The sequence below is a fragment of the Oncorhynchus mykiss genome, chromosome 2 (assembly GCF_057628025.1).
Source record: "Oncorhynchus mykiss isolate SJ-2025 chromosome 2, ASM5762802v1, whole genome shotgun sequence".
Taxonomy (NCBI): Eukaryota; Metazoa; Chordata; class Actinopteri; order Salmoniformes; family Salmonidae; genus Oncorhynchus; species Oncorhynchus mykiss.
The window spans coordinates 27,787,501-27,814,703 of record NC_143023.1 but is presented as its reverse complement, the minus strand read 5'-3'; the positions used below and the strand labels follow the sequence as shown (position 1 = coordinate 27,814,703).

General features: G+C 44.2%; 1 protein-coding gene across 4 annotated transcripts in view; it reads right to left on the bottom strand.

The window, feature by feature from the left end:
* The window catches only part of LOC110485836 (triple functional domain protein), a 149,624-nt gene that overhangs the window by 11,227 nt on the left and 111,194 nt on the right, over window positions 1-27,203 (bottom strand). For all 4 annotated transcript variants that reach the window (XR_016485648.1, XM_021557045.3, XM_090195238.1 and 1 more), the window contains 16 exons: window positions 27,176-27,203; window positions 26,857-26,966; window positions 26,541-26,610; window positions 26,344-26,433; window positions 25,776-25,868; window positions 23,702-23,813; window positions 22,242-22,432; window positions 21,923-22,024; window positions 20,996-21,135; window positions 20,684-20,783; window positions 18,179-18,434; window positions 4,377-4,660; window positions 4,042-4,212; window positions 854-949; window positions 361-509; window positions 59-125 (listed from right to left, as the gene is read on the bottom strand). The exon at window positions 27,176-27,203 is cut by the window's right edge and continues 39 nt beyond it. Coding sequence is in view for 3 of the 4 variants with exons in the window: in XM_021557045.3 (XP_021412720.3) it covers window positions 59-125; window positions 361-509; window positions 854-949; window positions 4,042-4,212; window positions 4,377-4,660; window positions 18,179-18,434; window positions 20,684-20,783; window positions 20,996-21,135; window positions 21,923-22,024; window positions 22,242-22,432; window positions 23,702-23,813; window positions 25,776-25,868; window positions 26,344-26,433; window positions 26,541-26,610; window positions 26,857-26,966; window positions 27,176-27,203 (2,059 nt within the window). In the remaining variant the exon portion in view is untranslated. The remainder of the gene's footprint in view (window positions 1-58; window positions 126-360; window positions 510-853; window positions 950-4,041; window positions 4,213-4,376; window positions 4,661-18,178; window positions 18,435-20,683; window positions 20,784-20,995; window positions 21,136-21,922; window positions 22,025-22,241; window positions 22,433-23,701; window positions 23,814-25,775; window positions 25,869-26,343; window positions 26,434-26,540; window positions 26,611-26,856; window positions 26,967-27,175) is intronic.

Below are 27,203 nucleotides of genomic sequence, written 5' to 3'. Positions count from 1 at the left end.
AGAGGAGTGAGTCATTGATTATGGGCCTACAGTAAAGTAAGAAACAACGTGTTCTCACCTCCACCACTGAACCCAGGTCTCTCACGTAGTCCCTCTCTGTCTCCACCAGCTCCAGTAACACATAGCTGTAGGGGAGAGAGGTGAAGTAAACAATGAGAGGATTGTTTAGCTAGACCACCACAGGACAGTTTTATCTGATGGCTCAGGGCATATTGTAGGCTTTGAGACCCTAGAAATAGAATTACTAGAAAGGGCCCAACACCAGTCCACCCATTACGGCCTCATTGGCTTGAATGAGGGAGACCCTTCTAGTCATTCTGTTTCTACATATGAGACGTGGAGGAGTGAAACTGAACTCACTGGCGTCTTTTGAGGAAACCCGACTTGCGCTCGTCCATCTCATCGATGGGGGAGGAGGAGGACAGGAGGGAGTTGTCAGAGGGGTTGAGGGAGGGGCTGCTGCTGTCCCCTTGTTCCACAGAGAGAGAGCTGGGACGGTCCTCCAGGGACTGAGAGAGAGAGAGAACTTACTGTATATTCATTGTGAACATGCAGTGAGTAAACTGAGCTTCTCCATACAATCACTGTGATAGCAGAGAGAGTAGTGGTGTTGCTGCTATGAGGGTGTGACAAAGTATGGCAGCATTAAAGTGCTGTGCCAGGTCTTATGAAGAGAAGGAGTCAGTTGGTGTGGTGACTCAAATGGTTCACAGATGACTGGTGGGCCATGGCACCGTCACACGTCACATCCACCCTGGCACCAGACTGGCCTGAGCTGAGCTGGCAGTGTGTGTGTGTGTGTGCGTGTGTAGCTGACAGCAGTGTGGTAGACTGATGGATGGCTGTATCTTACCATCTTACTCTTGACCAGCTCCTCGATGGCACTGACCAGCTCAGCCGCACTGGGTGTCTCTGAACTACTGGGTCGGCCCGATAGACGAGAGGCCGCCTGGAAGGGAGGGAGAGAGACAGAGTCAGACAGACACAGAGACAGAGACAGAGAAAGGAGAGAGAGTGTGAGAGAGAGAGTGTGAGAGAAAGAGCGAGAGGTGTGTGGTTTAATGTTCAAATCAAATGTTATTTATCACATGCGCCAAATACAACAGGTTACAGTGAAATGCTTACTTACAAGCCCTTAACCAACAATACAGTTGTAAGAAAAGTGTTAAGTAAAAATGGATAAGTAATATATATATATATATATATATATATATATATATACAGTTGAAGTCGGAAGTTTGCATACACCTTAGCCAACTACATTTAAACTCAGTTTTTCACAATTCCTGACATTTAATCAGAGTAAAAATTCCCTGTCTTGGGTCAGTTAGGATCACCACTTTATTTTAAGAATGTGAAATGTCAGAATAATAGTAGAGAGAATGATTTATTTCAGCTTTTATTTCTTTCATCACATTCACAGTGGGTCAGAAGTTTGCATACACTCAATTAGTATTTGGTAGCATTGCCTTAAATTGTTTAACTTGGGTCAAACATTTTGGGTAGCCTTCCTCAAGCTTCCCACAATAAGTTGGGTGGATTTTGGCCCATTCCTCCTGACAGAGCTGGTGTAACTGAGTCAGGTTTGTATTCCTCCATGCTCGCACACGCTTTCTCAGTTCTGCTCACACATTTTCTATAGAATTGAGGTCAGGGCTTTGTGATGGCCACTCCAATACCTTGACTTTGTTGTCCTTATGCCATTTTGCCACAACTTTGGAAGCATGCTTGGGGTCATTGTCCATTGGGCGACCCATTTGTGACAATGCTTAAACTTCCTGACTGATGTCTTGAGATGTTGCTTCAATTTATCCACATTATTTTCCATCTATTTTGTGAAGTGCACCAGTCCCTCCTGCAGCAAAGCACCCCTACAACATGATTCTGCCACCCCTGTGCCTCACGGTTGGGATGGTATTCTTCGGCTTGCAAGCCCTTTTCCCCCAAACATAACGATGGTCATTATGGCCAAACAATTCTATTTTTGTTTCATCAGACCAGAGGACATTTCTCCAAAAAGTATGATCTTTGTCCCCATGTGCTGTTGCAAACCGTAGTCTGGCTTTTTTATGGCGGTTTTGGAGCAGCGGCTTCTTCCTTGCTGAGCGGCCTTTCAGGTTATGTCGATATAGGACTCGTTTTACTGTGGATATAGATACTTTTGTACCTGTTTCCTCCAGAATCTTCACAAGGTCCTTTGCTGTTGTTCTGGGATTGATTTGCACTTTTCGCACCAAAGTACGTTCATCTCTCGGAGACAGAACGCATCACCTTCCTGAGCGGTATGACAGCTACGTGGTCCCATGGTGTTTATACTTGTGTACTATTGTTTGCACAGATGAACATGGTACCTTCAGGCATTTGGAAATTGCTCCCAAGGATAAACCTGACTTGTGGAGGTCTTGGCTGATTTCTTTTGATTTTCCCATGATGTCAAGCAAAGAGTTTGAAGGTAGGCCTTGAAATACAACCACAGGTACACCTACAATTGACTCAAATTATGTCAATTAGCCTATCAGAAGCTTCTAAAGCCATGGCATAATTTTCTGGAATTTTCCAAGCTGTTTAAAGGCACTGTCAACTTAGTGTATGTAAACTTCTGACCCAGTGGAATTGTGATACAGTGAATTATAAGTGAAATAAACTGTCTGTAAATTGTTGGAAAAATGACTTGTGTCATGAACAAAGTAAATGTCCTGACCGACTTTCCAAAACGAGTTTGTTAACAAGAAATTTGTGGTTGAAAAACAAGTTTTAATGACTCCAACCTAAGTGTATGTAAACTTCAACTGTACATAAAAAAATATATATGTTTACACTACATTTGATTAATATTTTCTGGAAAGTATCTGTCACTGTATTAAAAATGTTTCTACATATTACAGCACATGATGACATCACCGCATCATACATTCATTTCTTAGAGACGCTCACCATTGACGTGTTTTGACACCGCCCGACATTCCAAATGACCCCATAAGGAATGGGTGTGGTCTCCCTAATCAGGGCCAAATAGGGGCCTAGTGGGGCCAGGCTAGCATGGAGGATACAGGGGACGAGGCGGGGGTTGGGGTTGGTTGGAGCAAGGTTCTGAGCACTGGAACCACAGCGGAGCACATGACTGAACAATGTATATGTGCTGTTAAATGCTCCATTACAACAGGGATAACCCGGGCAACTGGCCAATCACAAGCACAGCTAGTCTGGCTAAACAATAGCAACAGGCTAAACAAGGCCAGGTCTTTAAAGGGGTAGTCAGTCAGTTCTAGTCAAACTTCACTAACTACAGCAAATGGAGTATTTGTCACATCCGCAACAATAGTCCTAGAGAAATATAGGGCAGCAAGGGTGAGGAGATAGCATGACAGGATGGATGGGAAGTCAAATAAAGACTGGGCTGGTTGGTTGGTTGGTTGGTTGTGGGAGTGTGACTAGAGCGTAGGCAGTTACATGGAGAGGTACGAGGGTGAGGAGATAGCATGACAGGATGGATGGGAAGTAAAATAAGGTCAGGGCTGGTTGGTTGGTTGGATGTGGGAGTGTGACTAGAGCGTAGGCAGTAACATGGAGAGGTACGAGGGTGAGGAGATAGCATGTCAGGATGGATGGGAAGTAAAATAAAGTCAGGGCTGGTTGGTTGGTTGGATGTGGGAGTGTGACTAGAGCGTAGGCAGTTACATGGAGAGGTACGGGAACTGAGACAAAACAGAGGCAGAACAAAAATCAACATAAAGCTATGGTAAATTTAAAGCAAAGTTAAGAAAGAAGAGAAAACAATGATATTAGTGTCAAAGAAACGCCTGTCGCTCTAGTTACAATAACTGTTCCGTGATGATGAATGAATGAAGCTAAACTGCATAGGTATAAAATATCTACCTCTTCAGACAAACTGGTCTAAAATAAATACATTCATTGATTTACCAATGTCTCTTTTTATTTTCCAAAAGATTTTACAGGAAAGATGATTGTCCCCTCTTTGATATACTCTAACTAAACCTCATGGAGGCCTGTTAAGTGTGTGTGACTGTGTGTGTGTCTCACCTTGTCGTCCTGAGAGTCAGCCTGCAGCAGGCTGTGTTGTTGGATGGCCATTGGGGGAGGCAGGGGTACAGCATCAGCCCCCTCCTCTCCCTCCTCCTCCCCACAGCTCTGCATCCCAGAGGAGGAGGACTTGGACAGAGTCCCACTGCTCAGCCCCTCGTTCCTCATCCTCTGTAAAGGGACAACGACAATAGAGCTTACAACTACATAGAACACAATCGGCTCAAAATAAAGGAGAGAAGGAAATTAGGGAGATATTTAATGTTGAACAGGTAATGTAAAAGAGAAACAAAGGATGTGATATATGAGTGATAGGGGTGACCAATTGAACGGACCTCCTCGATGGTCTCGTCCTGTGGCGTGGCGGCATTGTCGTCTGAGTCTTTCTGGGAGCCGGCGATGTCTGCGTTCTTGCTGCGTCCGTCGCGGTTCTTCTTGTGCTTGTGGGCCAGCTTCTTGACGTGTCCGTCGGCCTTGCCGCTGCTCAGGCGCCTCACTGGGCTGGTCAGCCACTTCCTCAGTGTGTTGCCCGGTCGCTTGGGCCCCGGGGAGCTGTGGAAGCCCAGGGTGTGGCTGGCGCCAGGCTGGATGGCATCGTTACTGGACACAGACAGGGTGTCTGCATGGGTGAGACATGGAGAGAGAGAGAGAGAGAGAGAGAGAGAGAGAGAGAGAGAGAAGGAGAGGTCAGTCACAGTGCACAGTATCTTGGGAATGGGTCTGAATTCAGCTATGAGGGTACCAATGAGATTAGATGCACTTTTGCAAGGTACTTCATTACCTAGGAGGCATAATTATTTATGTATCTATACGCAGACATTCCATTTTAGTACATGTTGGTTAGAATGGAGCATCGCATCCTAACATTGCGTGTCCACCCTCTGCATTGAAGTGTCTATCGATAGACGTTCCTCCTTTGAAAGTGAACTGGATGAACCTCATTTTAAAAACCATGGAATACACAATATTATATAAAAGTTGCATAAGCTATTCTATCTGTGTGTGTGTGTGTGTGTGTGTGTGTGTGTGTGTGTGTGTGTGTGTACTTTAGGCTGAATGCCCACCACCTCCCTCTCCTGTGGTTCTATCTCCCCTGAGAGGTGTGGGAGAGGACTTGGCTGAGGCTGTGGGTTTAAATGTGGTGCAGTGTGGGGTGCTTCTGCTGATGTAAACTGAGAGATGCTACTCAGGGTGGATAGATTGCCCAGGTCCCGGCTTCATAGAAATCTTGTATCCTTCAAAAACAGAACTTTTGATGAATAGACGGATACGTAGTGCATTCTCCATGTGTTTCTTCTGTCTCTGTGTGGCCGGGTTCTTAACCTACTGACGGCAGTAGAGTAAAGTGACCAGTGAGGTGACCTCTGTGTTCTCAGCGGTTGGCTCTGTCTCTGTGTGGCCGGGTTCTTAACCTACTGACGGCAGTAGAGTCAAATGACCAGTGAGGTGACCTCTGTGTTCTCAGCGGTTGGCTCTGTCTCTCAGTGAACTGGACTCCGTGTGACCAGATCCTCCTACTGATCTGGTCTAACCACAACAGCTTCTGACAGGGCATGATGACCATCCTGGACGGGTCAGGGTTCCCCAACAGTGCACCACTCGCTCAGTAAAAATAACATGTACCTACAGTGTGCTGCCATGAGAAAAGACGACAGGCTTTTTAAAGAATCTTAGGACTTCTAACACTGAGAAACGAATCAATTCACAACAACAACATATGACCCCATGATTATCATGTACTGATCGGGCCTTTGGCATGGACTGATCACACATGTATTATTAACAGGGTGCTGCTGCACTAGTGCATCGTGGGTCATAGTGGGTCTCAGCAAGGAGAGAGGAGCGTGTGACTTTTCTTTTTAAATTTGTACAGTGAGACTCAGGCCAAAAGGAGGATACACCCATGGCCATGTCGAAAGGGTTTCTCTTAGCAGCCAAGAGCAATCTCAGGAGATGTTCTCAAGCCAGGCCATGGATGATTTCATGAAGTTTCTACAGCTGTTTTCCTAAAGCCATAGCACAGTAAATTACTTCCATACTGTTTCAAAATGTTGCGCAAACAAGTCAGACTGAATAGTGCGCCAGATGAAAGACAGTGTATGAATAGAGTTAATAACCTTCCCTTCAGTTTTAATTCATCATTCCATATGGCACTATGTTTGCTACAATCATTTTGATGTGCATGCAAGGGTGTCATTTTCACAAAATGATTCAAGGTGTCATTTAACTGCTTTATGATGTCACATTAGGCCTGCTGAGATGGTCTAGGGCTGCATTTCATTGGCTCAAGCTTTGATACAGGCAGGGTTGGATTGTGACATCATGACAGTCTAGCGATGTCAAATGGCACTAAATGATGTCACAATGGGACTGCTGAGGGTGATCTGAGGCTGCCAATGGCCCAGGCCTTCATTCGTTCCTCAGACACGGTTGGATTAGACTGACACATCTCTAGACCTACAAAGAGCCCAGGAGCAAATAAGCCTAGGAGCCTTTTGGGGCTATTTCATCCTCACGTTTAGCCATACTTTTTCTCAAGATGGTGTGCATTGGTGTGCAGCACTGCAAACTCCCAACCTGGTCCAGAGTTGGCATGGATATGACACCAGACGAGTTGAGACATGTGGTGGAGAGAAGGGAGGAGTACAAGACCTCCATCCTGGACTCCATAACCATGCCTGACTTGGACTGCACCATCTTGGCCCTCGGGGGGGCATTTCTGGTCATCTGCCTGGCTCGCCTGTGGCTCAGCAGGAGGAAGTGGACAAGGCAAGGCCAAGGGAAAGGAGGACTGCTCCAGTGCCAGGCTAAAGGGGACAGCAACAAGGCTGTTCTGATGATGGAGCTTCAGGAGAAGGTTCTGCTGAGGATGGAGGGCATGGAGCAGCGCCTCGTCGCCATGGAGGACTTCATCAGGTCAGTCTCAACTCTTAGCCTCATGCGTAACTAAATGAAAGGGTGCTTGGAACCGAAAATAGATCATGTCAACTATAGATAAGGGCCAGAACTCACTTCCATATAAGATGAAATTGAAGGTTAAAATGTTCATCTCATAGCAACATGTATTAATGGACCACACTGATTGGTACGTTTCATCTTGTGCCTTTCTTAGCTGCATGGGGAAGAAGAGGACCACGGAGAAGACAATGTACGGCAAGCAGGAGGCTGCTGGTGACAAGAGCAAAAGGGATGCCCTGCGCTTCTCTGACTGCTCTGACAACTCCAACTAATGTCTCAATACCTGTTTATGGACACTGTGCATTTCTTTAAAAATACATTCAACTGATTTGAAAATAAAAGATTGAAAAAGAAGTAGCCCTTCCTCTCCTCTTTTCACTCTGTGGGGAATAGCATTGTATGTAGTTACAGTATATTCTGATAGACACTTCATTATCTTCACATCTTTCGTGACAGCGAACATGTGTGTCACAGGGTGGGGTGGATGGTGGGTTTTAATGGGGATCACAATCCTTAGTTAAAATGGCTTCAGGAGACCTATATATTGTAGTGTAATATCCTCCTGATATAAAGCATGTGTTCGCTCTACTCTCGGTCTAACCCAGCTGTGGGAGTCCGAGCCATTGAGCCTGAGAAGATGAGGTGTTCACACAGCCCTGTACTCTAAGTCTGCAGGGGAGAACCGAGGGCTTTCAAGAGACTTGTAAATAACTCGTAGCAAAATACCATGAAAACCGGACTCTATTAATCAAATGTGTCACAATATTACTGACATAAAGGAAGGAGCCATTACGGGCTGTTTCAGTCATGCTTCAGGGTCCTATTGACCAAGTGGAGCAGTAGCAGGCTAGCAGGACCATGTGTTACAGTAACACTGGATGTGTACAGCAGACTATGCCAGACCCACTAGGCAGACACCTCCAGGCCAGCCCAGCCGTACCCAGCCCCATCCTCCATTCTGAGAGGAGGAAGGAAACAGGCATCAAATCTCCACCTGCACAAACCTAGCCTTCTAGTACACCACAGAGACAGGGCTCAGTGTGTCCCTCCCCACAGGCCCACACTCATGCCACGGTGCCCAGTAAAACCTTCCTTCTCTCCAATACTGTACAGAGCTGTCGCACAGTGTATCAGTGCGATTACATTGAAGGAGACACACAAATGACTTACTCCTTGTCCATATTGTCTCATCTAGCTGGCTAAAAGGGTACAGTTATAGTATATCCCTCAAATTTACATCAAATGCTTTTGAACTCTCCCATTAAAAAGCCCTGTCTGCCTGTGGGTTAGTGGCAGGGGGGCAAACTCAGTCTGGTGCACAGTTCTACACATGAGTCTGTATCCACTCCACATATTGAGCAAACAGGACAGAGGCATGCAAGGGGCCTGACCCCTGGTGTAACAGCGCTATTTGAGAGTAGGTCTGAAGAGCTCTCACAGGCTGTGGGCAGCCCATCAATCACCTCAGAAAGTGGGCTACGGGGTATCATATACTGTATGAAGGAAAAAGAACTAGTCTGGCTGACTGGGACACCAAAAGTATTTTCAGCGAAGAACACAACATAACTTCTCTTTTAATATTGCATTTGTACTCATGTATTTTTGTGTGGTTGAGACAAAGATGTCCAAGACCAATTTCCCCTCAGGGACAATAATGATGATCTGATCTTACAGTCCTGTCACAGCTACAAAGCAGCGTCACTAGCTAACTTTGAAGTGCTGCCCTGAGAGGTGCCTCCTGGGGCGAGATATATTATTGGTTTGAGAGATCTGCGTGTCCTCGTAGACGTAGACAGTGATTTAACAGAAGGAGGGTCACCAGCCTTGACACATTCCTGTCCATTGTTTATTCAGCTGGGTGTAAAATAACCCCAGACATCACAGACATGCCCCCTGTGGGACACTGTCTGTGGGACACTGTCCCAAATGGCACCCTTTTCCTTATTTAGTGCACTTCTTTTGACCAGGTAGTGCACTATATAGGGGATAGAGTGCCTTTTGGGATGCAGCCCGTCTCTGGGTAGTGGGTAGGAAAATAAGCATTGCGGTGACCTCACTCTGATCTCCCGCCAGTGGGTCTTCATCAGTCACCTCAGTCACTGAGCTCACTACTGACACCTGTCCCAAACCCGGGTCTGCTGTGACTATGTGAGCCCGCTGAGCTAAAGCCTAGGGATTAGGAGACACAATAGGTTCTGGCATGACACATGCAGTACGTTCAAACACATGTAAATATGGTATCCCTGTCTGCCTAGTACATTTCAGGTCACTATCAGCAGTAAAGTATGAGACAGAATGGGGGTGAGGAGTAGAGCTGTCATGGATTTTGGATGACAGTAATTGACCAGACAAATGCCCACAGTCACCGTAATAACTGTTTCAATAGCAAAAAATTAATTTTAATAATATATATTATTATTTATTTTTTAACACGTTTTTTTTCTCCTCTCCTCCTCTCCTGGCTGCATGTGCTGCCATATCAATAGAACTCAATCAAGTCAATGATGGCATAATGGCTGGACTGGCAGCAATTGTGAAAGTACATATTGAAGCAAACCAGGAAGTAAAAGCAAGAAGTAAAAGCAGGAAGTGTACCATCAGTATGTGCTGTGATTTGTTGATTCAACTCAACTGATATTACAAAAAATACATTCCATTGCATGAGCCACATCATGAATGAATATTCTACATTATCATGGAAATTATTGCATCACAAGTAGGGTTGTGGCGGTCATGAAATTGCGTCAGCCGCTGATTGTCAAGCAAATAGCTGTTGGTCCCACGGTAATTAATTAACCTAAACACATTTATCATTTCCTGGCTTCCACACATAGTCTACAAGCCACTGATGCAGACCTTTGGAACATCTACATTTAATAAATCCATGTAATATAGCCTACACATTCACAATAAATTGATTATTTATTTTAGACAGGTTTAAAGAAACATGATATGAAGAAAATGTAGTCTATTTCAGAAGAACAGAATAGCATAGTCTGAGTTGTCCTTATGTTAGGTCCTGATCTGGCTATGCCATATGGTTTTGGGCTACACTAGTTCATTTAGCAGACAAGATTTGCTTAGATTTCCGTGACATTATTTTATAGTATGAAGAATACAATTGAACAAAGCTGAATAAAATAGATAGGATATTTTCTCCAAACTATTTGAGGGAATGTGCACATGTGGCTATTCTGTGTTGAGGGGTTAACAAAGAAACAGGTACTCCTATATGTTTAATTTAGAGTTATTACGTAACTCTAGTTGTGGTATTTGAGTTTTAATACATTCTTAGGCTACATGACACGACTCTAATGATGATTTGAAAAAAGTTGCATTAAAGGCATGAGCTCTGCTTTGTTTTTTTTGTGCAGGCTGTACACACTTCATCAGTCTCTCTTTCACAATTTGACAAGCACTTGATAATGACTTGAATTTCCCGGCAGCATCCCCTTTGTGTGGCCGTAATTACCCCTAAAAAAAAGACATGCCTTTTGCGGCCAGTGGCCGTTGTGCTGAATATACTAATTGTAATTCCCTTCCCCCTGCGTGCTGTGTGCTCCAAAGCACCTCTCACATTTCTCTCCTTCACCTCATCGAGTCTCTCACAACTGCGCGCAAATCTTTATCCAATTCACAAATCCTTATCCAATTCCGAGGAGCATATTGAAGATATTGGAAGAACTGTCCACATTTACATTTCGTCAGCCAACAAGATGAGTAGGCCTAACGAACAACAAAAGCACTAGCCTATGTCAATCTACTATCCCCCATAGTACAAAAGTTGACCTATTCTATTTTTGGGGTGGCAGGTAGACTAGTGGTTAGAGCATTGGCCGAAAGATTGACGAAAGATTGCTAGATCAAATCCCAGAGCTGACAAGGTAAAAATCTGTTGTTGTGCCCCTGAACAAGGCAGTTCCCTGGTGGGCTGTCATTGTAAATAATAATTTGTTCTTAACTCTTGAAACTAGGGGGCACTAGTTTCATTTTTGGAAAAATAACGTTCCCAAAGTAAACGGGCTATTTTGTCAGGACAAGATGCTAGAATATTCATAAAATTGACAGCTTAGGATAGAAAACACTATAAAGTTTCCAAAACTGTAAAAATATTGTCTGTGAGTATAACATAACTGATATTGCAGGCGAAAGCCTGAGAAAAATCCAATCAGGAAGTGACTCATGTTTGAAAGCTCTGCGTTCCGATGCGTCCCTATTGAGCAGTGAATGGGCTATCAACCATATTCCTTTTTCTACGTATTCCCCAATGTGTCTACAGCATTTTGACGTAGTTTCACGCCTTTATGTTGAAGAATGAGCGTAAACGACTACATTGCGTAAGTGTCCGGCTGAGGGCTCTTTTTCCTCCCGGTCTTACTGAAAATACAGCTGTCCCAGTTGATATATTATCGAATAGATATTTGAAAAACACCTTGAGGATTGATTATAAACAACGTTTTCCATGTTTCTGTCGATATTATGGAGCTAATTTGGAATATTTATCGGCGTTGTCGTGACCGCAATTTCCGGTCGAATTCTCAGCCAAACGTGAAGAACTAACAGAGTTATTTCTGCTACAAAAATGCTATTTTTGGAAAAAAGGAACATTTGCTATCTAACTGGGAGTCTCGTGAGTGAAAACATCCGAAGCTCATCAACGGTAAACGATTTAATTTGATTGCTTTTCTGATTTTCGTGACCAGGTTGCCTGCTGCTAGCTAGGCATAATGCTATGCTAGGCTATCGATAAACTTACACAAATGTTTGTCTTGCTTTGGCTGTAAAGCATAATTTCAAAATCTGAGATGACAGGGTGATTAACAAAAGGCTAAGCTGTGTTTCAATATATTTCACTTGTGATTTCATGAATATGAATATTTTCTAGTAATATTTTTTGTCCGTTGCGTTATGCTAATTAGTGTCAGTTGATGACAATTCTCCCGGAGAGATCCGGGAGAGGGAGTTCCAAGAGTTAACTAACGTGCCTAGTTTAAAAAAATATATATATATATAATAATTCTGTGCGAGAAATAAATATTCCAAACATAGTCTGCGACAGTTGTGGGATGCGATAGATCCCAAATGAATACAACCACTAGCATCAAAAACAACTTTTTACTCAATGAGGCTGATCCTGTCGTTCTGCCCCTTAACAGTTTAAAATGTTGATAAACTATTAGGCTATTTATTTCTTCACATTATAAGTGCAGAAATGTGCACATAGAAGTAGGCTATACACACAAATGTTCCATTAGCAAAAAAACACCATTATCAAAAGTGACCACAAAATGTGATTATGCATGTAATGCTTTTATTATAAAGGTGCATTTTTATGGTGAAAATGATCTTCCCCAAACCTGAAACTCATGCGCTGTGTATGTATGCCAGTTAGGCTCTACACCCATAGAAAAGCAGATTAATGTGCTTAATTTTAAGAAGTTATTTAGTCACTTTTGTGATACAAACCTTATCAAAACATATAGGCCCATGGGATAGGCTACATAAGAGTTAGGGTTAGGGTTAGGGCCTATGATTTGAAAAAGTCGCAAAGAAAGGCATGCATTGTTTCTTGCCTTACCCTGGGCATCATTCACAAGTGATAATATTTAATTCACAAGTGATACGCTAATATTATCACCCATCAGACTATTCTCGATTTAATCTTGTCTTTACATGTGGCACAGTCCAAGCCAATCAGAGAGTGGTGGCTCACTGTCCTCTGTCACAATTTGATTAAGATGTCTGGCCCACTTCCTGGGAAACCTAACAAGGCTCATCAGACACAGGACAGGAGGGCACACAGGCCAAGCCAGCTGTGTGATGCAGTGGGTGATACTGTGTCTGTCTGTTCTCCTCATGTCTACAATAACAAGAATATCAGCAGAGGGGTGGATCATCACAAAGCAAGGATCAATCAGCCGGCTAACATGAATACACATTCAGATGTAACTGTTGATCAGAAAGCTATGGGTTATTGATCATGTCAAGTTATTCATACCATTTCAATTTCAAGTCAATCTTTCTCTATGAGCTATACGAACTATGGAGTTTTTAAAGATGATTCAGGAAAGTAAACTGGCTAACTATTTGATCCTGGTGAATTTGGCGAGGAGGAAGACAGGGTTTGGACAGCACTGAGGTGGGTGGGATGCACCAGGAACAAACACAGTTACTACAGCTGTATATAGACGGTTTGATCCGACAACAGGCTTGGCTGATTCAGTCAGCCAATCAATCAGTCAGCCAGCCAGCCTGCATGCCGGTCTGTTTCTCTGTCTGTCTGGTTGTCTGTGTCTGTCCCACATGTGACTCAGAAGCTCTTAATCTAGTCCAAAGTGTGCCAGCTTTAATATGGTATTTCAATCATTTTTATGCACCAATATAATCCACTCCATAACACCCATTCAATCAATATAATAGCCTACTGTACTTATCCCCCAGGCTCTCACATACAATACAGACGTTATTGTTGATATGTACTCTACAGTAGGCTGTGAAAAAAGGTATGCTGCAAAATAATGTAAACAATCATTAAATATTTGACTTGATTATACCAATCATCACAACAATAACAATCCATTACAAAGTTGGAGCCTGTTCTACACTGTTAATGGCCTGGAACACTTAAAGGACTGTTTCTATGTAGGTCCTCGTTACATACCCAAATCCAGCAGCCAGAATTTGCAGTTTTCCGAGGGTCCCGCTTGAGAACTCATATGGTACAGAGGACTAACAGCAAAAATAGACCGTATTCCATTTGCCATGGCAACCTGCGCTGGTACTAATCAAGTTCTCACACTGTTTAAAATCCAATTCTTCAAAATAATTTTAGGAGAACATATAAAGAATCATGTAGTTTAAGAAAAAGCTACAGGAAGAAGCTGTATCCTCTAGCTCAGATGAGATCACTCTGCTGTGTTAGTGGGATGGGATCTGCTCTCTCTTCTCTACTCTCCCAGAGAGTGGGCTGTTGTACTGTGAGGGCAAGCCTCCTCTGTCCCAAAGGAACATTTAGAATCAGACGGCACACTTTACCGTAAAACCCCTAGTAGAAGCTCAAGCCCTCAAACAGCATGGGCTCAGCTTCCACAAATCAAATCAAACGTTATTTGCCACATGTGCCGAATACAACAAGTGTAGACTTTACCGTGAAATGCTTACTTACACGCCCTTAACCAACAGTGCAGTTAAAGAAGAAGAAAATATTTACCTAAAATAAAAAGTATTAATAAAAAGTAACACAATAAGAATAATAATAACGAGGCTATATACAGGGGGTACTGAGTCAGTGTGCAGGGGTACAGGCTAACTGAGGTAATCTGTACATGTAGATGGGGGGCGAAGTGACTATTCATGGGTAACAAACAAACAGCGAGTAGCAGCAATGTACAAGGGGGGGGGGGGGTCAATGTTAAAAGTCCGGTGGTGATTTTTATGAATTGTTCAATAGTCTAATGGCTTGGGGGTAGAAGCTGTTAAGGATCCTTTTGGTCCTAGACTTGGCGCTCCGGTACCGCTTGCCGTACGGTAGAGGAGAAAACAATCTATAACTTGGGTGACTGGAGTCTCTGACAATTTTATGGGCTTTCCTCTGACACTGCCTATTATATAGGTCCTAGATGGCAGGAAGCTTGGCCCCAGTGATGTACTGGGCCGTTCGCACTACCCTCTGTAGCGCCTTACGGTCAGATGCCGAGTAGTTGCCACACCAGGCGGTGATGCAACCAGTCAGGATGCTCTCGATGGTGCAGCTATAGAACCTTTTGAGGATCTGGGGGCCCATGCCAAATCTTTTCACCTCCTGAGGGGGAAAAGGTTTTGTCGTGCCCTCTTCATGACTGTTTTGGTATGTTTGGACCAAGCAGTATGTATTGTAGAAATGTAGCATATATAGTCGCAGCTTTACTTCTGAGCACAGTTGCAATGTCCTTATTTAAGCTAAGCTCAATACACTTAAGAACATTCAGTAGTGTGACTGACTGTAGCTGCTAAGGTGCCTCTCACACATTTGTACAGTCAGATCTCAATCTACCCTGCAGTGCATACAGGGCTGGAGGAGTAAAACAGACAGCCCACACAAACTCTCCCTGTTCAACTGTGTGTTTTCTCATCAGGATCTCTGGGCACTAACCACAGAGCCTGTTTCCTGTAAGAACCAAAACACACAACGTGCACAACACACACACACGTGGAACACACACACACACACGTGCGCCACACCAAAAAAGCTAAGGCCTCCCTGGTACCTTTGAGAAGGTAACCGTTTTAAGCTGAATCAGCAACTGAAGGGAGGTGTTGCTATATTGCCTCTTTAGCACATTTTAGAAATACGCTAAACTTATTGATGGTCCCTATTCCCCCTACTGAACACTTCGGTCCACACTGCTCTACCTGGGGATAGTCATGGTGGCATTTTCTCGTCCAGGGATCCTCAACTAGATTCAGCTGCGGGCCAATTTTTTATTGGGCGGATGGTCTGGGGGCCGGAACATAATAAAAATATATATATTTAAAATGCAGACTTCCCGCAAGAAACCTAAACAGATAAAATATTTGCCAAAAAATGAAACATAATTTGAAACCTTGATTACATTTGGGAACATTGTCCTGCGTAGGGTGCCGTCTTTCAGATGGGATGTTAAAAAGGGTGTGCTGACCGTGTTCACCCCGGTTTCCTGGCTAAATTCCCAACCTGGCCACATTCCATCATGACCACCTAATCCTCCCCCTCATTCCTAATTGGCATATATCACTCTTCACCTCTCCACCTGATAGCTGATGTGTGGTGAGAGTTCTGGCACAAAAATGGCCACCATGCATCACTGAGGTGGGTGCTACACATTGATGGTGGATGAGGTGAGTTTCCCCCTACTATGTAAAGCGCTTTGAGTACCTCAGGTGGTATAAAAGTGCTATATAAATCCAATCAATTATTATGAATTATAATTATTTGTATACGATCACCAAAGTCTCTCTATTATGTATGGGAATACTTGGGAAGATATTTCCAAAATGTCAATCACTTGGAGCTGATTTTCTGGTGTTTTTACAGTCTTTTATGTCCAACAATGAAAATTACACAAAAATATAAATATATACATTTATGATTTTTTTTGGCCTTGAAAACCTGGGGAGCCAAATAAAACCACCCGCAGGCCTTCAGTTGGGGAACCCTGTCCTAGTCCATGGTTCTATAGTTGGAAAATACAAAAATAGCCAAAAAGCAGTAGCTTTGCTAATTCAGTTTACAAACTTAATTGCAAAAACATCGCAGGAGTCACATCAACAGCATTTTCTGAGAACTTGTGGGGTTGACACAAGCTATGACAGCTACTAATTCACCACAGGCAACCAGCCAGCAAGGGCTTTGTTCTAAGTCCAAGGGATGGGGAATGCAATGAGGAAAAACAATGAATGAATAGTCTTCCTGTGAGTTAGTGAGACACATCCATCCATCGCCTTCTACAACTCCCAGACGTTTACCAGGGCAAACCTCCTGCTCACAGGCTGCACTCATTCTGGCCCAGCCATGCATCTGGGTGACAACACCAGTCGGGAGTAGGAAGAGGGGAGTTCCCAGATCTTCCCACCCATACCCCTAATCCGTCCACTGCCCTGAGAAAAAGGCCTAGGCCTACATGCTCTGCTTCAAGGACAAAGCACCACAAAGACAAGGGGAGCACCAAGGACATATTCATCCTCCTAGTTCTAAAGGAGCCCTGCTGAGGGGAGTCTTCAGTCTGCATAACAATTCACTACAGAAAATAGGAAAGCTATGGCGCTGCGCGGGTATAAGAACGGACCGTCTAAGAAGTTCTGATGCTCCTACAGGCGCTCAGGAAAAACATGGGAAAAAAGCACACATGAAACTTGAAGGCAGCAGAATAATAAAGAACTGGATGGGAAATCCTTAAGTTTGTTATTAGTTGGGGAAAACCATCCAAGTGTGTAACATGCATCAAACACTACCTGGTTTAAGCCAAAATACAGGATTCCCCACTCCCTTATAAAATGATGAAGAGCCTAATGTTTAGGAAACCTATCAGCATATCATTTTTTCCATTATTTAACTAGGCAAGTCAGTTAAGAACACATTTTTATTTACAATGAAAACCTACCGGGGAACAGTGGGTTAACTGCCTTGTTCAGGGATAGAACGACAGATGTTAACTTTGTCAGCTAGGGGATTTGATCCAGCAACCTTTCAGGTTACTGGCCCAACGCTCTAACAACTAGGATACCTGCCGCCCCAGGTAGCCTTGGCCGCACCATGGGAACCACCAGTATATAGTACACAAACATCACCTCTATCTTATTACAGACCAGACAGGAGGAGGGTGGGCCATCTGACAGGAACAAAGCTTTACTGAGTGACTCAGTCATGACAGAACAGAAGCTCCAAGTGCCACCCAGGTTTCTTTGATCTCATCCCCTGGGGTCTGGAATGGGGTCAGGTCATGGAGCTCAATAACTACTTCTCCTTTGAAGAAAGATGAAGAAAAACCACTGTCCAGTCAAAAGGACAGGGTCATATTGAAGGCCACACGGTAGCAAAACGTTTTGTAACAGAAAACAAAAATGCGTGTGTTTTATATTTGACAAGTTCAGGTAGTCTCTACCTGTTTCAGTCAGTTATCTTCCGTTTGGTGCCTGACGAATATGAACCATGAGAGACAGGCCACGTATGCATGTATGACTTCCCAGAGTTAGTCATGTCTATATGAATTCCCACAGAATAATGTAGGTGGTAATCAATATGTTTTCCACAGCAGCACGTGAGTCATCAACACTTCCTCTACAAACTGCAAAACAGGGAGCACCTGGAATCCTTCACTGGCTGCAAGTACACACTCGCCCACTAGAAACCCCCTGGGACCAAGGTACAGACGGTGCGTGTGTGTGTGTGTGTGTGTGTGTGTGTGTGTGTGTGTGTGTGTGTGCGCGTGTTCCAGACCTAACGGTAGATTGACGCCAGACATTTTATTTTATTTTTTTACTTTAGCTGAACATATCATTTGATCTCCAGCACCTGCTTAGAACCATATGATGTGTGCATGTAATCGTTTCCCGTACTGTATTCCAGGTGCCTCACAACAGCAAGGCTGACAGTGTGTCTATGTATCTGTGTCTGTGTGTCTGTGTGTGTTCCAGCCTTCTCAGTCCCAACATCAAGGCCTACCTTTGTGGTGGTGGTTGAAGAGTCCTTCCATCTCCATACTGGAGCGTGAGTGAGCGATGCAGAGCATGGAACAGGGTACTATGCCCTCCTGGGCAGGGGAGCGGTCCGTGGTCCTCACCAGGCACCAGTCTGGCTTGTCATGGAGCCTCTCCAGCACCTCCACTGTCTGACCCCTCCGTACAGTCAGCTCAGAGCTGCTGCCATTACTAGCCACAAAGTCATGGATAACCACGGTCAGCTCACAGCCACCAGAGAGCTAGAGAGAGGGAGCGATGGAGAGGGAGAGAGGGAGGGATGGAGAGGGAGAGAAAGAGTGATGGAGAGGGAGAGAGAGGGAGAGAGAGAAGGAGCATGTCAGACTTACTATAAACATTACATAACATAAAGGAATAGTTTGAGGTTATGAAGAAACAGCCTGAATATATTGATGTTTAGGAGCAGTATCATAATGAGGGTGTGAAATATAACTACATGTCATTAAATGGTGAGATTCTTAGGATGTACTAATCAGCAATAGCGAGTCTATTATTAGCATGTCAACAACTGAGTTCTTATATGGGTTTGAAGGTCCCCAAGTCCCCCTGAGAACTGCTGATTTACCACTTGTCAGTCATTCCGTTTCCTCAGACCCAGTCTCAGTCACAAGGCTAGAGTAAGAGCTTATTTTGATGGCCATCAGAGCAGTCACTCAGCACAGTGCAGGCTCCAAACCAACCACATACTGTAGCTACTGTAGCTCAACTGTACTGAGTTGTACTGTAAACATGTCATTCTGGTGAGTCACTCGCCACACATTCAGATGCCTCAACACGACCCAAGAAACGCTCTGACATTCTAAAGCAGTAGATGCAGGGGGAGAAAATGTCCATTAAACTGCCATATATAGTATTCCATTCAAATATACATTGACGATGATGAGCACATCAGGGACGTTTCAAACAGGGAAATCAGTTACAGGAGAATGACGATCACCCTCGGCAGTTCCACACTGACAACACGTTCTTCAAATGACTATCAAATTAAACCAATTAAGGATTCCAACCAACATCCCACCAACATGGCTAGTTAGTAACTGCTAGAGATCCATACATACCCATTGGTAGTGAGGCAAAGCCAGAGAGTTCAAAAGCTGAGCCACCGGACCTGAGTTTTTATTGTCCTCCATGATTCTGTCCTCTGTCCTCTTCTCCTTCATACTCTGATGCTCCTGATGCTGAATCTAATCCATCGACGAGACACAAGGTTAACTTAACCCTGAACCACACTGACCTGAGGTAACACGCAGGCCCACCTACTCTCATATCCCGCCGCCCGATGGCCCTACGATGGTATCTAGGTACTATATACCAGAGCCAAAGCACTCCCTTCCTTGTCTACTGTACCAGCTGTGCCTTCTCCAAGGAGAGGCTGGAGATATGACACTGACACAGAGAGTGGTACAGTTAGTGGGAGGCTGACACACTCGTTGACGCGTCGCCGACACACAACTCCACTCTGTCATTGCCTCTCACAGATCTCACAACACCAGGCGAAGAGGCAGAGAGCGAGAGAAAGAAAGACAGAGAGAGGGAGGCAGAGAAAGAGCAGAGAAAGGAAAAAAAGAGAGAGCGAGAAAGAGAGAGTTGACTGTGAGTGATTGTGCCCTGCATTAAAGGAACCACGGTTCATTAGTGGACATGAGAGGACACAAGGACTCTCCCTCATCACCTCTCTGTGACCTTGACTGACCCTCTCTGTGTTGTTTTCTGTACCCTGACAGAACCAGAGCTACACTGTGTCAGGAAGGACACTTACAGAAAGGGACATACTATGCATGTCTTCCAAATGTCACCATATTCATTTTGCTGTGCATTATTTTTGACCAGGAGTGCACTATAAAGGGAATAGGGACTCAACCACTGTGGCTACGTCAAATTGAACCTAATTCCTTGAATTAGGAGCATAGCTGCATAGAGCAGAATAACTGCAAGTCCAGCTTTGGCAGGGGAACATGGTCCCTAAAGAGGCAGAGTGTTTGTGTGAGAGAATATAGCTCTGACTGTGAGTAGGAGTGATATCCTTCTGTGCTGTTATTGCCTGATAAAATTACACATTCTGTTCCTTCCTGAAGACGAGCCATGTTTCTCATGTTCATCTCTGAGATGGAAAGGAAAAGTCTAAAAGTCTAACTGGTTCACAGGAAGCCCGTCCAAATTAAAACGATGTCTTGAAATACTAATTTCTAATTTACTTGTCTGGTTGCGGTCTCTCCTAAAAAGGACTGGATTTAGAGGCTACAGTTTGAAATGCTGTTGAAAAGACATCTCTAGAGTCTAACGTGTCAAATGATACTGTGAAGACCTCCGCTGTTCCACAACAAAGACCAACAGCCATCGTTGGTGAAGCCCTAAACTGCAGGGATTGTAGCAGCAGACCATTGTCTTACATCAGACTCCGGAGTTGGCAACGTGTCGTATTTGAATGGCGTAGCTGTTGGAAGGCAATGGGCAGCATATGATGACTCACCTTATCGCTGTCCAGTGTGTTCTGAGAGGTACGGGAGGCGATAGAGATGGTGTCTGGCTGACTGCTGGCATCACCCTGGCTGTCCAAGTCATCTCCATGACTACAGAGGGACAAGAGGAATCAAGACAGGGCGGGGCAGCTCTCACAATAAAATACTGTTGGGGCACTTTAATGTTAGGTTGTGCTGCGGTACTGACAGAACAATAACTGTAATGTATAAAACCAATGTCCCATGCAGTCAGTCCTGTATGGTCTGGAAGAAAGGCTGTGAGAAGTGATGAGGTTGATACAAGGTGGAGTACTGTACTGTACCTTCTGCCCTTGTGTTTGACTGTGGTGGCCTTGGGGATGTGAATAGGCTCCTTCAGGGCTCCTCTCAGGTGGATGGTACGCTCCTGGATCACCTCCCGGATGTGTTTGATCCAGTCCTGCTTGTTCTCTATGCTGGACGCCTGAGGGGACAGACGGACGGACGGTCAAGACAGACGGGCGGGCAGAAAGATCTCAGTCCACACATTCCCAATATTTCGACACGATCTATGATGCGACACTAACTACACTCAGAGCTGTTCAGTCAACACAGTCAACCCTGATGCCTTCATCGATGCGTTCACTCCAATGCTTACTATTTTTTACCAGAGTACATCGACAGAACACACATTTTGTCATGTTCCTGTCATTCAGTAAGACCCTTTCAATCGATTACAGTATGTTTCACAATTGAGGAATTCCGAGGAGCCATTTAAAGGGCCCTTCAGTGCTGTGTGAATGATGTGAATGAGTGGACACATAATTAGCATATGACTCACTCATGTCTTCATGGGAACTATGCAACAACAATCAAGAGTATGCTGCTTTTATATAACGGACAGATTAAGATGGGCAGTCTGCCATTATATAATGTGTATAATATATACATAGCATGTGTATGTGTGTGTGCTGTGACTCACAACGCATCAACACGCAGATATGTTTCTAAGTGCATGAACTGTTATGCAAATCTTCGAACTTGAATACATAGGCTTGGTAACGCCCACTCAAAGAAATGTGTTTTGGGCGGAATTGTAGGAGTACATTTAGTGGTCATCAAATCTTAGTGGGTTGAACTTAAATCTTTAAAACACACAGTAACACCCACTTAAGGGAATACGTTTTGGACAAAAGTGGGAGTAAATACATAAATATTCATTGTGCTTGATTGTGTGCTGGGTTACTGTTAAGTCTTAATGTCCCAGTTACCTTCAGCACCATCTTGTTGTCTGAACTGGGGGTCCTCCCAACCCAGAGAGCAAACTTACACGGATCCCCCTCCACATGTTCTGTGACACCAAGCTCTGAAGTCTTAGGAGCAGAGACAACACAAAAACAGAGTTAGAGAAAGAACTGGAAAGGAAGCGAGTAAATATAGGGTTGATAAAAAAGTATTGACTAGAGATCTGCGCAGGCAACTCTTTTGGTAAATCATTCATTGATGTGAATGGGAGACTTCCATTTAAGTTAAGCGTGCAGATCTCAAGTTCCAGCCATTGTGATGAGAGAGTGGACAGGTTGTGCTTACAAAGAGCTTGCTCTTGTAGAGGTACTTGTTGCGTCCGTTAGAGTCCTTGACCTCCTTGCTGAAGACCAGGGACATCTCAAATAGGAAGAGGTGGCGCTCACGTCCCTTACGGATCAGAGTCTTGGGATCCCACACCTGGAAGGACTCCTGCAGGATCAGCTCTCCTTGGGAGTCAATGTTCCCATCGAACCCTGGAGGGGGGAAGAGGAGGAGGAAGAGAGGGGACTGTCAAGTCACTTGATTCAAATAAGAATTTGTAAAGCTACACTACAGTTCAAAAGTTTGTGGTCACTTAGAAATGTCCTTGTTTTTGAAAGAAAAACACTTTTTTTTGTCCATTTAAAATAACACAAAATTGATCAGAAATACAGTGTAGACATTGTTAATGTTGTAAATGACTATTGTAGTTGGAAACAGCAGATCTTTAATGGAATATCTACATAGGCATACAGAGGCCCATTATCAGCAACCATCACTCCTGTGTTCCAATGGCACATTGTGTTAGCCAATCCAAGTGTATCATTTTAAGGCTAACTGAGCATTAGAAAACCCTTTTGCAATTATGTTAGCACAGCTGAAAACTGTTGATTTCTAGGCAGAGTTCCTCTGTCCAGTGTCTGTGTTATTTTGCCCATCTTAATATAAACTCTCTATTGCCCAGTCTGAGATATGGCATTTTCTTTGCAACTCTGCCTAGAAGGCCAGCATCCCGGAGTCGCCTCTTCGCTGTTGCCGTTGAGACTGGTGTTTTGCGGATACTATTTAATGAAGCTGCCAGTTGAGGACTTGTGAGGCGTCTGTTTCTCAAACTAGACACTCTAATGTATTTGTCCTTTTGCTCAGTTGTGCACCGGGGCCTCTCACTCCTCTTTCTATTCTGCTAAGATACAGTTTTGCTGTTCTGTGAAGGGAGTAGTACACAGCGTTGTACGAGATCTTCAGTTTATTGGCAATTTCTCGCATGGAATAGCCTTCATTTCTCAGAACAAGAATAGACAGACGAGTCTCAGAAGAAAGTTCTTTGTTTCTAGCCATTTTGAGCCTGTAATCGAACCCACCAATGCTAATTGGGGGATTAGCTAAAACAACATGCCATTGGAACACAGGAGTGATGGTTGCTGATAATCGGCCTCTGTACGCCTATGTAGATATTCCATAGAAAATCTGCCGTTTCCAGCTACAATAGTAATTTACAAGATTAACAATGTCTACACTGTATTTCTGATAGATTTTATGTTATTTTAATGGACAAAAAATGTGCTTTTCTTTCAAAAACAAGGACATTTCTAGGTGACCCCAAACTTTTGAACAGTAGTGTATATTCCATGAAAGCTTCCTGTGAGTTAGCCCAGCCTGCTTCACTAGGAGCTAAAAGGAATGTCCAGTAGGTCAAGGCCTAGTCCTCCTACCACAGATAAAAGGGGAAACCCGTAGCTAGTTCTATGTATATTTACTCCTACCGTCCATCATGCTCAGGTGCATGGCGTCGTTGGCTCTCTTGGGGACACTGAGCATCACCTCCAGACCATCCTTGATCTCCCCCTTCCCCTCCTCACAGCAGGTCAGCAGCTCCTGAAGAGGAAACGCAAACACACACACACACACACACACACACACACACACACACACACACACACACACACACACACACACACACACACACACACACACACACACACACACAGTGAGAGAGGGAAACAAACACAAAACTTCAGTTGCATTTCACAAACCTCAAGGTCCAACAAAAGATAAAGGCTGTAAAGGACTGTGTTCCATGCAAGATGCAGTTTAGCTTCCAACACTGTAGCTTTGTTGACAACTAGCGATGTGTTCTACAATAAGCAAGATCATTATACAAGCTGGATTACAGAGGGTGAGAGAACAGAGGGAGCACCAGAACCTCATGTTGTATGTTACATACAGTGGGGAGAAACAAGTATTTGATACACTGCCGATTTTGCAGGTTTTCCTATTTACAAAGCATGTAGAGGTCTGTAACAAAAATCCAGAAAATCACATTGTATGATTTTTAAGTAATTCATTAGCATTTTATTGCATGACATAAGTATTTGATCACCTACCAACCAGTAAGAATTCCGTCTCTCACAGACCTGTTAGTTTTTCTTTAAGAAGCCCTCCTGTTCTCCACTCATTACCTGTATTAACTGCACCTGTTTGAGCTCGTTACCTGTATAAAAGACACCTGTCCACACACTCAATCAAACAGGCTTCAACCTCTCCACAATGGCCAAGACCAGAGAGCTGTGTAAGGACATCAGGGATAAAATTGTAGACCTGCACAAGGCTGGGATGGGCTACAGGACAATAGGCAAGCAGCTTGGTGAGAAGGCAACAACTGTTGGCGCAATTATTAGAAAATGGAAGAAGTTCAAGATGACGGTCAATCACCCTCGGTCTGGGGCTCCATGCAAGATCTCACCTCGTGGGGCATCAATGATCATGAGGAAGGTGAGGGATCAGCCCAGAACTACACGGCAGGACCTGGTCAATGACCTGAAGAGAGCTGGGACCACAGTCTCAAAGAAAACCATTAGTAACACACTACGCCGTCATGGATTAAAATCCTGCAGCGCACGCAAGGTCCCCCTGCTCAAGCCAGCGCATGTCCAGGCCCGTCTGAAGTTTGCCAATGGCCATCTGGATGGTCCAGAGGAGGAATGGGAGAAGGTCATGTGGTCTGATGAGACAAAATATAGCTTTTTGGTCTAAACACTCGCCGTGTTTGGAGGAAGAAGAAGGATGAGTACAATCCCAAGAACAACATCCCAACCGTGATGCATGGAGGTGGAAACATCATTCTTTGGGGATGCTTTTCTGCAAAGGGGACAGGACGACTGCACCGTATTGAGGGGAGGATGGATGGGGCCGTGTATCGCGAGATCTTGGCCAACAACCTCCTTCCCTCAGTAAGAGCTTTGAAGATGGGTCGTGGCTGGGTCTTCCAGCATGACAACAACCCGAAACACACAGCCAGGGTAACTAAGGGGTGGCTCCGTAAGAAGCATCTCAAGGTCCTGGAGTGGCCTAGCCAGTCTCCAGACCTGAACCCAATAGAAAATCTTTGGATGGAGCTGAAAGTCCTTAGTGCCTAGCGACAGCCCCGAAACTTGAAGGATCTGGAGAAGGTCTGTATGGATGAGTCGGCCAAAATCCCTGCTGCAGTGTGTGCAAACCTGGTCAAGAACTACAGGAAACGTATGATCTCTGTAATTGCAAACAAAGGTTTTTGTACCAAATATTAAGTTCTGCTTTTCTGATGTATCAAATACTTATGTCATGCAGTAAAATGCAAATTAATTACTTAAAAATCATACAATGTGATTTTCTGGATTTTTGTTTTAGATTGCGTCTCTCACAGTTGAAGTGTACCTATGATAAAAATTACAGACCTCTACATGCTTTGTAAGTAGGAAAACCTGCAAAATCGGCAGTGTATCAAATACTTATTCTCCCCACTGTACTTATTAATGAGAGTCGTCTAGCTACTGTTTCTATTTGGCCAGTGTACAGTACCTTGAGAAGCAGCTGATACTTGGTTATTCTCTGGACAGGCTTGATGAGGTATGAGGATATGGAGTTGGCCAGCCGGTGCCTCTGTTGAATTTCCTGGAAACCAAAAGACAGAGACGTCTTAAAGGGCACAGAGACGCCGAGGCAGCAGTCGCCAGCGTAATCCTGCTCCTAGACCTAGACACACAGCACTGATGGAGAATGGAGATACCCCTCTCCTCAGAGCTGGAGGTCACTGACAGCAACCTAAGGTCAACCTTCTGTGAGTAGGCTTCATCTACCCCTCTTCCTCCCTCCTGTACTACCACCACACCTCCTGTTAAGATCAGCCTCACTGCCAAACACTCAGAAATCACCCAGAGAAGCCAGATTTGTTGGCTACCGTCATAACTGATATACCAGCATAATATTGCTTCCTTGCATTTATTCAAAACTATTAGCATAAATAGTACTTCAAAAGATCTGATTCAAAAGACCACATAATAAGACCTCGCAGAATTTGATTAGTGGTTCAACATTTGATGTATTAAGTATTTATAGCATGCCTACGTTGGTACTCATCTACACGTACATCAAAATAGGGCCCTGCATGCTCCAGAATGAGCTGGGTAGAGTCTGGTTTGTTCTTGCAGTAGTTCACATACATCTGGAACTTATCTGCCTGCAAAATGGACACACAACTGTTAAGAGACACAATATTCATATTCCTGCAACATCTCACCTATGTCAGTGTTGTAAGCTGGCTTGTCCAGACAGTGAGACACTCACCCAGGTGACAAAGCAATGACCCACATCCTCAGGTAGCTGTTCATATTTCTCCAACTCCTTCAGGAAGATGCTGTACAGAAAGGGAGAGATCAGGGTTGTATTCACTAGGATCCGAACAGAACTAAACGGGGCAAAACGAGGAGGGACTACCTGAACGTGTCCAATAAGAAACGCTTGTTTTCATTTTTATTTATGGTGTGTACTAATGAATAGGACCCAGGTTGAGTTACTATAGACCGGCCATAGGTTGACCACTCCAGTGCATCTACAAGGCAATGGGAGTCCGGTGTGGGTAACCCCAGTACAGAACACTAACTTGTGGTGGAACTCGTAGAGGTCCAGCATGTTGCCAAAGATGATGTGCTCTTTGTTGACGATGCCTGGAGGGATCTCCTCAACACCGCTGGTCATCTCCCACAGGTAGGTCTGGAAACCACACAGAGAACAAACTTTACCTGCTTGTATTCCTGACATCTGACATTTCTACAACCAGAAAAACACCAGATGACAAACTAAAACTAAGCATAGCGTTTGCATTGCAGTTGGGCCTTGGCTTACATAATGTTTTCCTTTCAAAAAATCTATCCCTTAGAGGCCACTGTATAGTCTGTCAATAAACGTTTCTCAGTACTTACATCTGTACACTCCCGCAGGTCTCTGACG